The sequence below is a fragment of the Melospiza melodia genome, chromosome 1 (assembly GCF_035770615.1).
Source record: "Melospiza melodia melodia isolate bMelMel2 chromosome 1, bMelMel2.pri, whole genome shotgun sequence".
Classification (NCBI taxonomy): Eukaryota; Metazoa; Chordata; class Aves; order Passeriformes; family Passerellidae; genus Melospiza; species Melospiza melodia.
In genome coordinates this window covers 157,843,493-157,858,549 of record NC_086194.1, presented here as the reverse complement: position 1 = coordinate 157,858,549, position 15,057 = coordinate 157,843,493, and the positions used below count along the sequence as shown (strand labels likewise).

General features: G+C 39.7%; 1 protein-coding gene across 6 annotated transcripts in view; it reads right to left on the bottom strand.

Moving 5' to 3' along the window:
• TRPS1 (transcriptional repressor GATA binding 1) overlaps positions 1-15,057 on the bottom strand; it is a 211,201-nt gene that overhangs the window by 195,715 nt on the left and 429 nt on the right. For 3 of the 6 annotated variants that reach the window (XM_063173314.1, XM_063173355.1, XM_063173362.1), the window contains exon 1: positions 14,634-14,766. The exons of 2 other annotated variants lie outside the window; for them this stretch is intronic. Coding sequence is in view for 1 of the 4 variants with exons in the window: in XM_063173338.1 (XP_063029408.1) it covers positions 14,634-14,643 (10 nt within the window). In the remaining 3 variants the exon portion in view is untranslated. Of the gene's footprint in view, positions 1-14,633; positions 14,767-15,057 lie in introns of those variants that run through there. One more of the 6 variants, XM_063173338.1, reaches the window with a different exon arrangement.

The following is a 15,057-nucleotide window of genomic DNA, read 5'->3' as shown; positions in this document are numbered from 1 at the left end:
GGGTGAAGAGCCACCCTTGCAAAGGTGGCCAGGGGACACTGTGCACCAGCAGCCTCTCTAGCCCTGGGAGCAGCCCAGGATTTCTGCCACGGGCTTGAAGACGCTCCAAGGTGCAGCGGAGGGAAGGAGCCTCAGCTACCGCAGGCAACCAGCAACTCATATTTAGATTTCAGGCTACCCTGAATATGTGTGTGCAAACACCAGAGGGGACATGATGGCATTGCCAGGGCTGTTTGATGAAATAAAGGAAAAGTTTAGGATGAGGGCCCTGCTACAGCAGGTTCTTTAATTTAATGAAAATTAAAGAACCCGCTGCTAGTGTAGTTGTCACATATTCAGACTTTTTATAGAAATAATGGCCTTTTCTGACTAGTTCTTCACTACATCTCTCTCTGGGAAGCCAAGAAAGCTCCCAATTATTGATGTCACACCTTATCTTCTGCCCTATTCGGAGGACCAGCCGACATTTCAGACTGAAACCCAGCTCATCTTGTGCAGCTAGCCCTATGCAGGGAAATGGACTGGGCAGGTATGAAAAGACCGAGTAACAGTACGCCCATGTGTTCTGCTTAAAGCTATCCCAGAATTTTGGTTTTGCTAGTGTTCATTTTATAGACACCTCCTCAAGAGGAACAGCAGCTGTAGTATGCTGCCTGGGTTAGCAAGAAGTGATACACACAGAGATATATACTGGATATGTATTAGGAGAGCACAGAGGGACTCTGTGCGATGACCGTGTAACTGCAGACACTCTGCAGGTGTGTATTTACAATCCTATTTATATAGTGCTGAAAGTGGACTGCATTAATATACAGTGTGCATGATTCACCGTCATTAGTTCTGCCTTCCAATAATGTGGACCCTAAGATAAATAATATCGCTAGAGCCTCTCTCATACAATAAACAGACTTGTTAGTTTAGTTATATACACAAAATTTCCAACTGCAATCAGAGATTCTTTTTAAATTATTAAAAGTTCTTCAAGTGAAACCCTTGTTTGAGTTGAAATGAGCCAGCGGACATAAAAAACCAAGAGGAGCCAAGACTTGTCTTTAAAATGAAGAATAAATTTGGTATCTTAAATAAACAGTATTATTCTAAACATGGTCTACAATAAACCATGTATTTTAACAAGAGCAGATACAAAATATCATCATATTTATCATCAGAGCTTTATATACCTGTTGGATTACTCCTTTCAAAGCCTTAAGAAATGTAACAGTGTCTTTGAATTAAAATGCACTTTCTTTATGCTAAATCTGTGAAAGTTCTCCTGTGGGAAACACTGAATTCTACATTAATTTTTTTTTATTAAAAAAAAAAGCTTACACAGCCTCAGAAAAAAATAACCAAGTGGCAAAAATCCCAACTTTGTCCATTCAGCCTTTGATTCTGTCTTTGCCTTAATAAAATTGTTGACAGAAATTAAGCTAATCTTCGCAACAACTTTTTCATCTTTCTGTAAAACCAAGGAGTTTAACTAGCTGTAGTTCCATCCACCCTGACATGCAGCTTGCTATAAAGATGAGATCCTTGTCAATTTTTTGTCCACGTCTAACATTTAAGGAAAAAAAAATAAAAAATAAAATCCATTTAAACTCTAAATTTTGGCTACAAAACATCTCAGTAAGACACCAAGATACTGTCTCTCACAAATCAAAACAGTAGCAGTAGTACCATCTGCAAACTCAGAATTAAAGAGCCAGCATTTTCTATACAACTGTAAAAAGTATTTTTAAAATGCTTTTTAAAAAACATTTTGCTCATTCTATAGCATGAGCACTGAAGGCTATAAATAACTGGATCAGAAAGTAAATTCACCATATACCAGAATGGCTCCTGAGGTAACTCCATAAAAGCTGAAGCGCTTGCTGCTAGTAGTTAATGGGATAGCCCAGCTCCAAGTCAGAAAGAGCAAAATATGTCTTTTTCATTAAGAGTAGGGAGGGAAGCTATAAAAGGTACACAATTAGTTAGCTTTGCAGTGATTAATTCAACAACTGCAAAGCCAAAAACAACTTTAGGCACTTAACCATGAAACTGTCAGGTCTCTATGCTTGACGATAAAGCGTCTATAAAGTAAACATTAACTTCTGTGTTTTTTCTACGTGCATATTCCATCATGAGAAGATCATTACCAAAAAATCACCAGGCAAGCTCAGCAGAGGCTTCCTATACCTTATTCCCCCTAACAAAGAGGTAAGATGTGCCCTTTCTTTTCCTTACTGCCAGCTCCAGTAAGACAGTTCATACTGTTCCCTAAAACCTGACAGAAGGGACTGAAAATCAGATTGAAAATCTCTTCCCCAAGGAGGGGATGAGTTCATAGCAATAAGGGAGCTTTAACGATGAGGGGACCCCTATACTAAACACATCCTATCCATATCAAGGCAAAAGCAGGCAGCAGCTCTTCCTCAGACCAACTCTCCCAAGGAAGCAAATGAAAGCTCTGCACAAGTAAGGAATGCAAAAGTGTAAACTTTATCATCTCTTTTAAATAAACTCCAAAACTGAATAACTATCAAACAAATTGAAAAAGACCAGGAAGGTTACAAATTAAAATAAGAAATCAACATATTTCTCTGACCTGCAAATATTTAATTCAAGCACATTCTTCTTCCAAACAAGATGCCTGTGAGTGTTTTGATGGCTGCTCATAATCAAATGTGTCACTTGCAAAATTACAGTGTTCGAGAAGGGTACTGGGCAACGAAAAATGGTTTTTGCTAGAAGTATGTCACAAGCACATCTTTTAGTTACCTCAGAATTGCACAGGACTTCGCTTCATTCCTTTGCACTGGCTGCATGCGGGTTGCTTCACAGAAATGTAACTGCAGTAATCTGCTTGACAGTAAACAGTAATCAGTAAATACTATTTACTGAGCAGATACGTGTCCCTGCTACTCCTTCACTTTACCTATCCTCCGTCTCCGTCTTCCACTCTCAATCCCCTTGCTCTCAGAAATGTTAGAGGGGGAAATAAATAAATACAGGTAGTGAAACAGCGAAATCCCATAGCTGGCAAGGTTTTCCTCTCTGAATGGACAAATTCTTAACTCCATGCAGCTCCAGACATTGAATGATTAGATCCTAACCAGGGAAAACACAGGAAAATGGTAATAAATATTGCATGGTAATCCACAGGAACTTTGGTCCCAATGTGATTTTTCTACAGTCCTACGAAAAAACAGCATTACAACATCCATAATCTCAGCTCGTATATCAGAGCACTCTCTCCATTCTCCTTGCCCTTTCTTCTTTCATGTAGTGTATTTCCTAAGAAAATGCAGTTTTTCTGCAAAAGTGAAGTCAATGCAGTCCCATTCCAGACTGAAAGCAGCACAGCAAATCTGTGAAAACTAACACAGACCATCACACTGCACAGATACAGGTGAGGAGTGAAGGGTTTACGGCAGCATTACCCTGGTAGGGACTAATCTGAAATTCCTTCTGACAAAAGAAGTAACAGTCTGCTGGAGAGAAAAAATAAATTATTTGTATTCAAGTGCAGTAAGAGCACTTCATGTCATAGTGGATTTTACAGTATCTTCATTCTCTTTCTATTCAGGCATATGTCTTTTTAGTGATAAATTCTGAAGACCCAAGAAGGTAAAACTTGCAATCCATGAGTCTCATTCACCCAATTAAAATAAATTCCACAGCTGCTGTTTCTTTCTCTCTCTATTTTTTAAGCTTCTTGCCACCGTCAACTAGCCACTGTCATGCACCACTATAGATACAAAAATCTTTTAAAATGTCAGCTTTTCAGATGCTTGATTTTATCCTATTCAGGTAAAATGTTTTGCAGTGTAAAGTTCAGCAGAGCTGCCAGGTCATCTTTCTTAGTAAAGATTTTCATATGAGCAAATAAAAACTGAGGAACGACTGAAGAAAAAAAATCCTAGACAAACGATTTTAAATGTTTCTTAGATAATGCAGTACCACAACAAATCTCCAAGGAAAGTTAAGCTGAGACTGCCATGAACACCAAATAAATCTGCACCACTGGGATATTTAAGGTCCAATAAATCTTATTTTCCAGTGTTTTAAAACTCCAGAAGATACTTTTGCGGCTCTAGACTCTGTCTGCCTACAAGCTATCAACTGAGACCTGCCATTTGTAAGAAATATTTTCAGAATATACTCATGTTTGTTGAGCTACCAAATTATGAAAACTTTTATTAAAGAAAGAAGAAACCACAAACACACATATACATACATAAAAACCAACCAAACAAGTTATTTTCTTCTGTTTGTATGAAAGTGCTCAAGAAAGTTGGTCAAAAATGCCCATATTTCCAATTCAAATTATTATTATTTTTTTAACTATCTTTTGTTGCAGTTAAAAATATAAAGCCAACAACTAATTGCAAAAAAATAAAATGCAAAGCAGTAAAACTCCTCACACAAGAGCCAAGGGTTAACATCAACCTAAGAAATCACACATTGAGCAATTTAATTGATATTGTTAAAAAAATACTAACTGCTGAAAAAAAATCAGATGTTATAAAAAATATTTTATGTACTATGCTGCAACTTTCTGCAATCTGGTTATACCAAAAGCACATTTTTTGGATTACGAAAGTCACTGCTTCCCTTGGCGTGACAAAAACACCCTGATGGCATGGCATGCAACCTTGCGAGGGCATTAGAGCCTGCTTCCATAGAGATGTACCTGTCACACCAGACCTTCGGTCCCTATTTCTACACAGCTGTCCTCCACTGCCACCTCTACAAGCCTTTCAGAGACAAGTTGGTGAGGACAAGATAAAAACACGCCCGTGAAGCCAGTGAGAAGCAGCAGGGCACATAAGCAGGTGCATTTCCTACTTTTACTTTTCATTCCCCTCTGGGAAATGAACTGTTTTCCAACCACAAGAATCACTTTTAAAGGTGACAGACCAACTGTGGTCCTGTTGAAGGGCAGCTTCATGCAGTGAAATACTCCTTTGACCATCCTGAGTGGGGCAACAGAAAAGGTGGCGCCTTACAAAATATTGTTACTGTGTCCTTAGTCCAGCGAAGTGCCGTAAAGTACCAAACTCTAGTAAGTGTAACATGAAGTCCTAAAAATCACAGTTCCCCCTCGGCAAGCTGCAACAGTTAGAGGTTGCCCAATGAGGACTGGATCTTACTCTAGATGAAGCTACAAGAAGTTTTGTCCCTTCCAAGTACAGGGAGAGATCAGAACCATAATCAGAGGGATTAATCAATCTTTGGTAGTATCTAAGTTTCTGCCAGGTTGACAAACAAAGCAGGTTAGATTCACTTTTCCAAAAATTTGCCAAAAAACCCCCCATCATAAACATTAAAAAAAAAATCATCAAGTTACGCTAAACTTTGTTTTTCTGCTAGCAAACCTTGTGTCACAAACAACTGAAAGACAGTGATGCAAAATGGATTCTTGCCTAGATTTGTAAATTTTTCCAGGAGTTGTAATATCCTGCATTTGATGACATCATGAAACTAGTAAGTAAAAGTTGATTTTCAATTTGTTCTACTTTTCCCTCATTAGTGTCTGTGTCAGAAACAGAATAAGAACCCTCATTAAGTCACATTAAATTCTTTAAACTCATTAAGGGCTCAGAGAAAGAACAATACAAACACTGGTGTTTTTGTAAAAAAATTATGCAACACAGATGGACTTCCATGTCCATGTATTTTTAGAATGGATGTATGTGCGCAGGGCAGCCGACGGGAGCGATCTGCATGAGGGAGAAACAGAGTAGCAGGGGCAGAGCACACCTCACATGTGACAGAATGACACCGAGACAGAAATGAATAATGCACAATCACTTCTGACCTGATATTGATGAGGCACTTCACACTTTGTATCCTGAATTCTGGCAGAGCTGCAGTCAGTGCCATACTCCACACAACTTTTTAACTAACGATTCTTTGGGACTTTCTACAGGGAAAAGACAACCTTGAGGGCCACACAGCCAGCAGCAATCAAGTGGCAATCACATTTTTTGTCCACAGACTACTTTGATTGCAGCTGCTGTAGCCTAACATACTATCTGATTGCAGTTGAAGATACATCTACTAGTCATGCATATGGACTTACACGTAAGATACAGGTGTGTGCAGAGTTTCAACAGTCTTGGAGAATATCTCTGGGTGTGCAAAGGGTGGGTATTTGTTAGAAGATTTATTGTAGCTGAATGACTCAGATATATATGATGTTGATAACTTCTGATCTTACCCCCCATAAGACTGGAAATATGAGCTCAATGCCACAAAATTATTTACATGCCTACAGTATGCTCAAACAACCATTACAGGATTAATTTAATCCATTACATTATTTTTTTTTCATGATAGACATAACATGCAAATAGGAGTTTAGTTCTAAAGAAAACTCCAGATCTGAGGAACGTAAAAGGAGACTAATTGGATGGCATAAATTTCAGATGGCTGTAGGAGGCCACAGAAAGAAAACAGTATATACAGTAGATAGGAGACATGAGTTAATGTTTCCTCCTTCCGACCACTGTAACAGCAGAAATGAGAGGTGGGAATTTCACTGAGAGCCCCCCGATTTCAGCCTCCAGAGCTGGGTGCCTGGGCAGCATGGGCAGGCAGCCTCTGTAAACAGCTCTCCTCTCCCATTGCTCCAGCAGAGGCAGATACTGTTTACCTGCAAGGCACATGGTAAGGCTAATCTATTTTCATAAGCTTTTCCCTCAGCTATTTGGGGCAAGGTGTAGTTTATTAATTTTGTGTGTGCATGTGTGTCCATATCTATCCATGCAGGAGGAAAAGGCTCAGCAATGATGAACGCGTATTGCATTTTTGGTTTGTGCTCTGTAACTGCAGCTGGCCAACGTCTGCTGAGTGTATTTAATACACCTAACACTGAGAACTCTACATAGAAAAGCAAACTATGTTCAAGTTCAGAAAGTGGACTTATCTTTCTTTCATTAACTGAATTCATGAAGCAAAGTTTCACCTGCATAATTAGTTTTTATGTTACACATCTCACAGCTTCTGCCTGAAGAGTGGTGTGTGAGAAAGTCAAGAAGACTCATATGTTGGAAACACTGAAACCCTTCACCCCCAAAGAAAATTACTTTATCCTAACTCATTTAACTTTCATTAAACCACATCAGAATATAGGAATTTTAGGCACTACTTAACTTCAGTATCTACTTCAAACGTTTTTAGGCGAGTTGAGATTTTGGTTTTTAAAATAGTCCCTGTAATGTCACTGGGATATCCAAAACTAGTCTGCAAGGTATTTGGTTAGGCAGACCATGCCTTTTCCCCCTCCTCTTTTAAATTAACTACTATCAAATATTCCCTTGTGCCTTTTTTTTTTTTTTTGTGAACCACCAACCTGTGTGTTTAATTTTTTAAGTTTCAGTATGTACTTCAGACTGCAGACGTTGCAAAGTAGGTCAGGAATACCCCAAAGGATACACATTTGAAGGCTACAGATAGCAGAACACACCATTTACGGCTTTGTATATACACATACATACACATTCTATATAATATAGGTAGATAGATTCAATGATTTAAACACACTACATCTATACTGTGTGTTTCAAGAACATTCAGATATTTACACTGTTAGATCACCACTCATTTTAGACTCACTCTAGTGCCAGCTGCCAAAAAAAGGTATACAAATCAAAATATGTTACCTTTGTTCAAACAACACTGCTGTTCATTATATAATAGAAACTGTCATGCTTAATCTTCCAGGAACCAAGAACTGGTACATTCTTGGATCAGAGGTGGCTTGAAATGGTTTGAGGCAAAACTGAAGCACACTGTTTAAGTAAATCTTGCTGATAAACATTAAGTGCATTGATGATTTTTAGCATAATCTTTTACGGGTGTTTTTTCCCAGATCTATTAATAAACTAAAAATGCTGGAAGATTTTCAAAATACAGAGAGTATTGTTAAGTGTAATGGGGATCTGAAAAGGATGCTTGAGAATAGACACCACAAAGAAGTAAAATGTGCCTATAAAAAATTACACGTTGACTTTGAAAATACACCAAAACTTAATTTTTCCTTGAGCGCTCTCAGTATTGTCCAAGTATCTCAATGCCTCCTGTGGGTACTAAGCTACAGGCTGTGATTTTCATTTTCCATTAGAGATGAAAAAATTGATACAAGCAGCATTCAAAAATACATGTCCGTCACGATACAGAGAAATACAGAAAAAAATTGTAAAAATGCCTAAATTCTTGAGAGTTGGACCCTTTTAAAATCATATTTCAGCCTGGGAAATTGATAAATTAAAAATACGTACACTTCACTTATTGAGAAAAATCTCTTTTACAGCATTACTACTCCAGCACTTCTTCAGATTTTTAAGCATTTTACAATTTCATCTTAAACAACATGGATTATACAGTATTCATCAGGCAGACACAATCTTCTTTACAGACAGACACAGACGCACACAACTCTGCAGAGGCCAAATCTGCAGCTTTTACTGAATCCAAAAGTCCCCCTGATGACAGTGAGTATTTTTCAAGAATGAGAACTGAAGGATCAGGCCCCAAAAGTGCTTATGAAGATGAGATGTAACTTCAACAGATTGAATGTTAGATTAAATCTAAAGATTGAGGCAAGACAAGTCTGGGGTTTAAACCCTAGGGAGGATTGACATTTAAAGTGTTGCCACTGAATTATAGCTCTCCACATTGGGTGGGGTAACCTCCTACTGGGTGGAGTGTCTCCCCTAAAGGAAGGGAAAACTGGCACAAGCCAACTCAGTCTTTGAACGATTTTCCTACTTGCCAACTTATGAAGTCGTCCTGACGTCAACTTCGTCAAGGAAGTCTATTGCCCAACTCCATCTTTTACTGTAGAAAGTTTGCTTGTGCTCAAAACCCCAGCAGATGTAGAAAAGAAATTAAGGGAAAGAGACAGAAAACCCTGAACAAAATAAAGAAATGAGGAAAAAATGTGTTGACTGGATTTTACAGTCATTTTTAAAAATCATTTTGTTGGGTTTTCTTGTTTCTAATATCAAGTTAATACAAATAGATACAGATCACTCGAAACTATTACTAAACATATTTTAAAATCTTGTTTAGCTTTAAGACACGGGGTGGAGAAAGCACGGAAAGTGGACACTGAAAGATAACATCTCTTATGTGTTCTGCAATGGCTAGCTAGTATCTTCCTAATCAGCGTCACTAACAGGTGTAAAACACACTCATACTTGGAAAATAATACTTATTGAACAGCCATCAAAGGTATGTTTAACATATTATTTCTCTCTGAATCAAAATAAATTGTTTCTCTGAAAGAAGGAGTCAGGCGCTGGACAAGGCAGAAGGAATGCTGGGGGGTATAAAATTAAAGCAAAACAAAACAAAAAAAAAAAAAAGGATAAAGCATCTCAAAGTGCCCATGGCGGGGGGGAAACGTAAAAATCAGAAAACAGTTTAAGTTACCGTAACCTGAAATGCACCAGCCATCACAAAGAGCAATTGGAGAAATCCAGCAGAGCTCAGCAGGAAAGATTTTTAATAACAGATTGAAAAACAAGAATAAAAATAACTGCATCAACAGGGCCTTTCTTCCTCAGGCCACAAGCCCGTTTTTACTTGATATTTTAAAAAAATGCAGTTTGGCCACTAAAACCAACCCAGAACATTATTAAAAGTTAAAAGCTACCAATTACTTCTGTCTGTTCTTTTAAAGCAAAGTTTGGCATTACGTCAGTTGGTTTAAAGAAAACAAGAAAGAGAGAGAGAAAGAAGGAGAGAAAGTTTCCTGCTTGTATAAATTAAACCACCAGGGAAGGTGTCTAGCCACTTGTAAAGCATTTATTACTGGGTTTTAAAGGGCTAGTAACATTTTAAAAATTAAATATTTTAAAATAAATTTAAAGGAAAAGAGTAAAGATGATCTGAGCCTGGAAAGAAAGCAGACTTACGAGAAATTAGACATGCATCAACTGAAGCTAAGACAGTAAAAATTACTATTAGGACTAAACTTTGCAATTCAAAATAATTCTATTTTCAAGGCAGAAAGTCTTACTGTAGCTGCTGTACTCACACACATCCCTTACGAGACGGAAAAGTTCCACCGAACTTTATGGGATGAAACCAAGAGGGCTCTGCAGAAACGTCCTACGGAAGCGCCACCCGTGGCAGCGACGCAATCTTATGAAGCATTTTCTTTCAACAGCTTTTCTAAATCCACATACAGAGATCCCCAGCAGGAACTAGATTCCTTAGTTAATGCAGCAGGACCATATTAAAAATCACTGATAGAACGACTGGCAAGTTCTGTTAAATTTTAGATGTATTTCTCATTGGTGGTGTTATTATAAAATTTTAAAGAACCACTTTAAAGGTACTAGAAAATAAGAATCTGATAGCACAGAACATGAATAAAACATAATAGCTATAAGTTTCTTACACACAGCTGTGCCAGTTCACCTAAATCATAGTCTTCTAAACTCCGTGGTGCCAAATCAGAGGCTCCTCTGACTCCAGACAACACGTCAAGTGGAATGGTGTTCGGTTGTGCAACGCTTTTGGTGTGTGACAAAATGTCCACTGGGGATTTAAATCGAGACTAGGGGAGCTATCCTCCCATTACTCCGTGTTTCATTTGTGCCTTGGTCTGCATGACAAGAAGTCAGAGTAATATGCCAGCACTTTGCTCCCCTCCCTGTGCTCCTTTGCCCCAGCAGCGTTTCTTGCGTTCTGGGCACATGTACAACTGGCGAAGGAGCTGCATTCTGGAAGGCCCTTTATTGATTAGGTGCAAAATAACATCAAGGAGTGAATAATAAGTATTATCTGAAAAATGTAGTTGCATGTCTTGCCCTTGTAAACATTTACTATTTAATGGTGTAATTGTACTTTAATCCTTCACATCATCTAATATAACTCTTTGTGCTTTTCTTTTAATTAGCAACACGCAATCCGAAAAAAGCAAAGCCCAGAAAGTTTGTACGTACCATAAAAAGCGCAAATAGTTTTAAAATTATCAAATATTCTCTCTTTGGATGTAAGCCTATCTTTTAAAGTCAAAAGAGAACTTCATTGGCACAGGGCAGGAAAAAAACTCCATAATTCATGACAATACCAAGAAAAAAAGTTCTTCTCCAGAAGGACTGGAAAGGGCACCTTTATTTATCTTCTGGACAGACAAAAATAATAGAACCTAGACCAGATATGCTGTAATTAATGTATCCAAAGGTCAACAGGCAATGGTATTTATACAATAAATGGGTGCAGACTACGCTGGTTATATTATTAATCAACAGTATTTGAAAATAGCATTGTTTTCTTACTAGGTAAGAACTTGAGAAAGTTTCAGAAACAAAAAAGAAACCCTTTTCTTTTTTTTTTTCCTCTTACCTGCCTGCTATTCTTTTTACCCAATTGTTTTTTAACTCATGAACTATAATATTTGGGACAAATATATCCAAGTTTACAGTTGCCCAGGACTGCCAAAAACAGACCCAGACTACCTCACTAGTTGTGTTGAGGAAACTAAATTAAGTAAGGGCAAACACCAACTGGAAAGTTGTCAGTTTACTGAATGAATGGCTTCATTTTACACACCAGTTAGAATACCTTAATCAGAATATATTTCTGTTCAAGGCCAATACTTTCACTACCAGGTGGCAGTTTGTTCTACTTGAAACTGCATTAAAAATGCAATTCATTTCCACTATACTTTCACCTAACAAAAAGGGTTGTCAGATTCCCAGCCGATCATGTTCAAAAATATTTAACCATAAACTTTCTCACAATGTTATATTTGGTGTTACCCACAAACCTTTATTAAAGCGATACTGCCAGTGTGGCTTCAGTTAAGATCTGAGAATGTTTCCATTAAGATTATTACATTAAAATATTGTCAAGAGTTTGTAAGAAACATAAATATTCATATACATACAGCCCCCCCAGCCTTAGAAGGAAAGTTCCACATAAAAAGAAAAATTTAAATACGTACCAAAAGTTGCCTGGTTGTAATTACACTTTGGTTTTTTTCCTAAATGTCTCTGCTAATTTTTTAACTCTTTCACACTGTAATGTAAAATAGTTTTATTTCAAAGCAACTGGCTGATAAAGTGCTAAAAGAGGTAATTCGCATGAACAGAAAGTAATTACTCATTGTTTGCACAATGCTTTGAAAATACAAAACCCAGTGTGTCAACTAGCATTAAAATATAATACGATTGGAATACACAGATTTGACAAGAAACAATTGCATGTCACAGACACTCCAGTCCACAGACAAGAATTAGTACTTTGCTGTTATAAATGCAGTATCACGATATGTGGATAAGAGCGTTCTTTACACTCAGCCAGAGCATGCATGATAATAGTGTGCACCATGAAAGTTTACTACAAATGCTAGAGAAGATATTATTGAAAATAATCCTGCTAGGGATTCATCAAACGTTACTGAATTTACTCTCACTGATAAAAATGTAAGTCAACTCATAAAGCTACCATATAAATTATACTAAAAATGCATTAAAAACATGAAAGGATAACCTGGCTGCATCGCGTTTGATGCCCAAAGAAGTCTCAGATCTGTGAAGTTGTCATTTACATTCTTTTCCTTTATTAACAGTGCTATGAAAAAAAAAAAAAGCCATGCTCTCACAGGCAAAGACTGCTCAGTGTTATTTGGAGTCTGTTTTAGAGGATCACAGGCAATACATGTAAACTTAAAAGCTGATGCAACTTTGCCCTTTACTTACTTTGTTGTGACTACGTATATGCAAAGTTTAAAACAGACAAAGTTATTATACGCAACCAAAAAAAAAAAAAAAAAGCGATAATCAGACAGAACAGGGTGGATTAGGAACTGACTGTTTTCTCATGTCTAATCTCCCTTGATTTTAAAAAGGTGAAGCAGACTTCTGTTGTCACAGTCTGAGGATAAACTAGTATACAGGCACTGATGCACTACTGAACTTCAGAATCACTGATTCTTTGCGGCAAACCTCAGGCAGGTATACATTATTCAAGAGGAAAAAAGAAAAATACTTTTTTTTCCCATTACAGAGAAAGGTTCCACTTCTTTGGTTTGACCATATTATTAACAGACTTTCATTCAGTGGTTAAAATAGAAAGAAAAAATCTTTCAAAGTGTTGATATCATTTCCAGACAGTCCTGTCAGCATCACAATTTACAGGAAATAGTTGATGTTCTCACACAAACCGTGTGTTTACTCATACACCCAGAATACTTTAAAAAAAAAAAAAAAACAACCTTCACTCTTTTGGAGGTTGTTTTTTTAAATGTCACTCTGGTGGAATATCTGAGAGAGCTGTCTAACCTAACACACAGATTGTGAACATGAGGCAAACACAGACTGCAGTTCAGAAGACTACTGTAACTTTTATTCTCATTTTGTCCACGTCAGGAACTGGCTCTTACCACTACTTTCCTTTGCTGCCCCTTGCATTTTTAACTCTGGCAGTCTTCTCTAAATGTTCAACTTTTACTAAAACCAACAGGAAAGTAACATGATGCCACCAACATCCACAGGATTCGGCTGCGCGTAGTTGAAGACAGCCCGAATGACAAAAAAGTTTGATGCTTCCTTGAGAGACTTTACTGAACTCAATTAAATATAACCTGAGACGCATTAAATTATTGTCTCTTTCCATCAGCATTCAAAGTGGGCTGCGTAGTGTAAGAGCAGTGAAGGCAGCATGGGCTGAAGCTTACATTTTCTTTGCTAGACAATCTTTCCCCCTCGGAAGGGACTTGTCGCCTTGGCTCCCCAAGAGTGCTGGGGTGACCCGGCTCCTGCTCTGCCAGGCAAGGTGCTCGCACTGGCAGAGAAGAAGCGATGGAGGGAAGACGTCTCTCCCGCTTATCACTTAGTCAGCTTAGCTCAGTCAGGGCACTGGAGAAGTTTCCCATTTGCAGATAGAAAGCACAACCGGTCGTGGAAAAAAAAAAGATAAAGGAGACTAGCGGGCCCCACTAGAACCCGCGTAGGAGTGCCGGGGTGTCTGAGCTCCGTGATTTGCAGCAGGGAGGCAGATAAACAAAGCCCCCGAAATGTCAAGCCCCCTGGGGGAGCCTCTCGTGTCCCAGGGCAGCGCGCAGCGGCCGCAGTCCCGGGCCAGACCCTGCGCTGCCCCGGAGCCACGATCGCCCACCGGCCCCGGCCGCGGAGCGCCCACCGCAGCGCAGCCCTGCAGCCCCGGCCTCGCCTCCATTCATTGCTCCCTTCGAAAGCCACACGCGGGTGGCTGCAGAGGGGGCAGCCCCCGCCGCAGCCCCCGGGCCGGGGGCGGGGAGGTGAGACGCTCCACGAAGTTGTGGCAGGCAGGGAGAGCCGGGCGCGGGGACGCAGTGCTGGCAGTGGGGCTTCGCCTTTAAGAGGGAAAAGTTTTACGTCTCTGTGTCTCTGATTTAAAAAAAAAAAAAAAAAAAAAAAAAAAAAAAAAAAAATCCTAAACAAAAAAAAATCACCACCACCACTATGTCGCCTGCTACCCCGGTGCGACCGGGAGGGATCCCAAGCCCTTCTCCCGGAGCAGCACCGCTCCGCACTCGGCCTCTCCCGATGTGTCCCAGGGAAAGGAGAGGAAAAATAGGAGGGGAAAAAAATTAAAAGGGGAAAAAAACGGAAAAACAAAAAAAAGAAAAAAGTTTTTCCCAAACTTACTACTCTTCATGATGGTGTCTCTGTGCCCCGTTTGTCATGATCCCCATTAAAACTTCCAGCAGCGGCAGGAGCGGCAGGACTGTGCGACTGCAGCCCATCGGATGCGAACCCTCTGTGCTCGTCTTCTACTTCCACCCCCCGCGTCTCCCTTCCCCTCCCCCCGAGCGCCCCGGTGCCGGGGAACCGGCGGCCGCGGAGATAAGGCGCGGAGCGGCGCGGAGGGGAGGGCAGAGCAGAGCCGCACCAGCCCGCGGCCGCCGCCGCTCCCCTCCCCGCCTCCGCGCCGGGGGGCTGCTCCCCCTGCCCGCCGCCGCCGCTGAACTTGACCCTCCCGACTCCAGCGGGGCTACCGCCGTTTTGAAGTCGCCAATTTCCAGCCATCACACATGGCTTTGACCCTCCGGCGGGGGGAATGGGGGGCGCG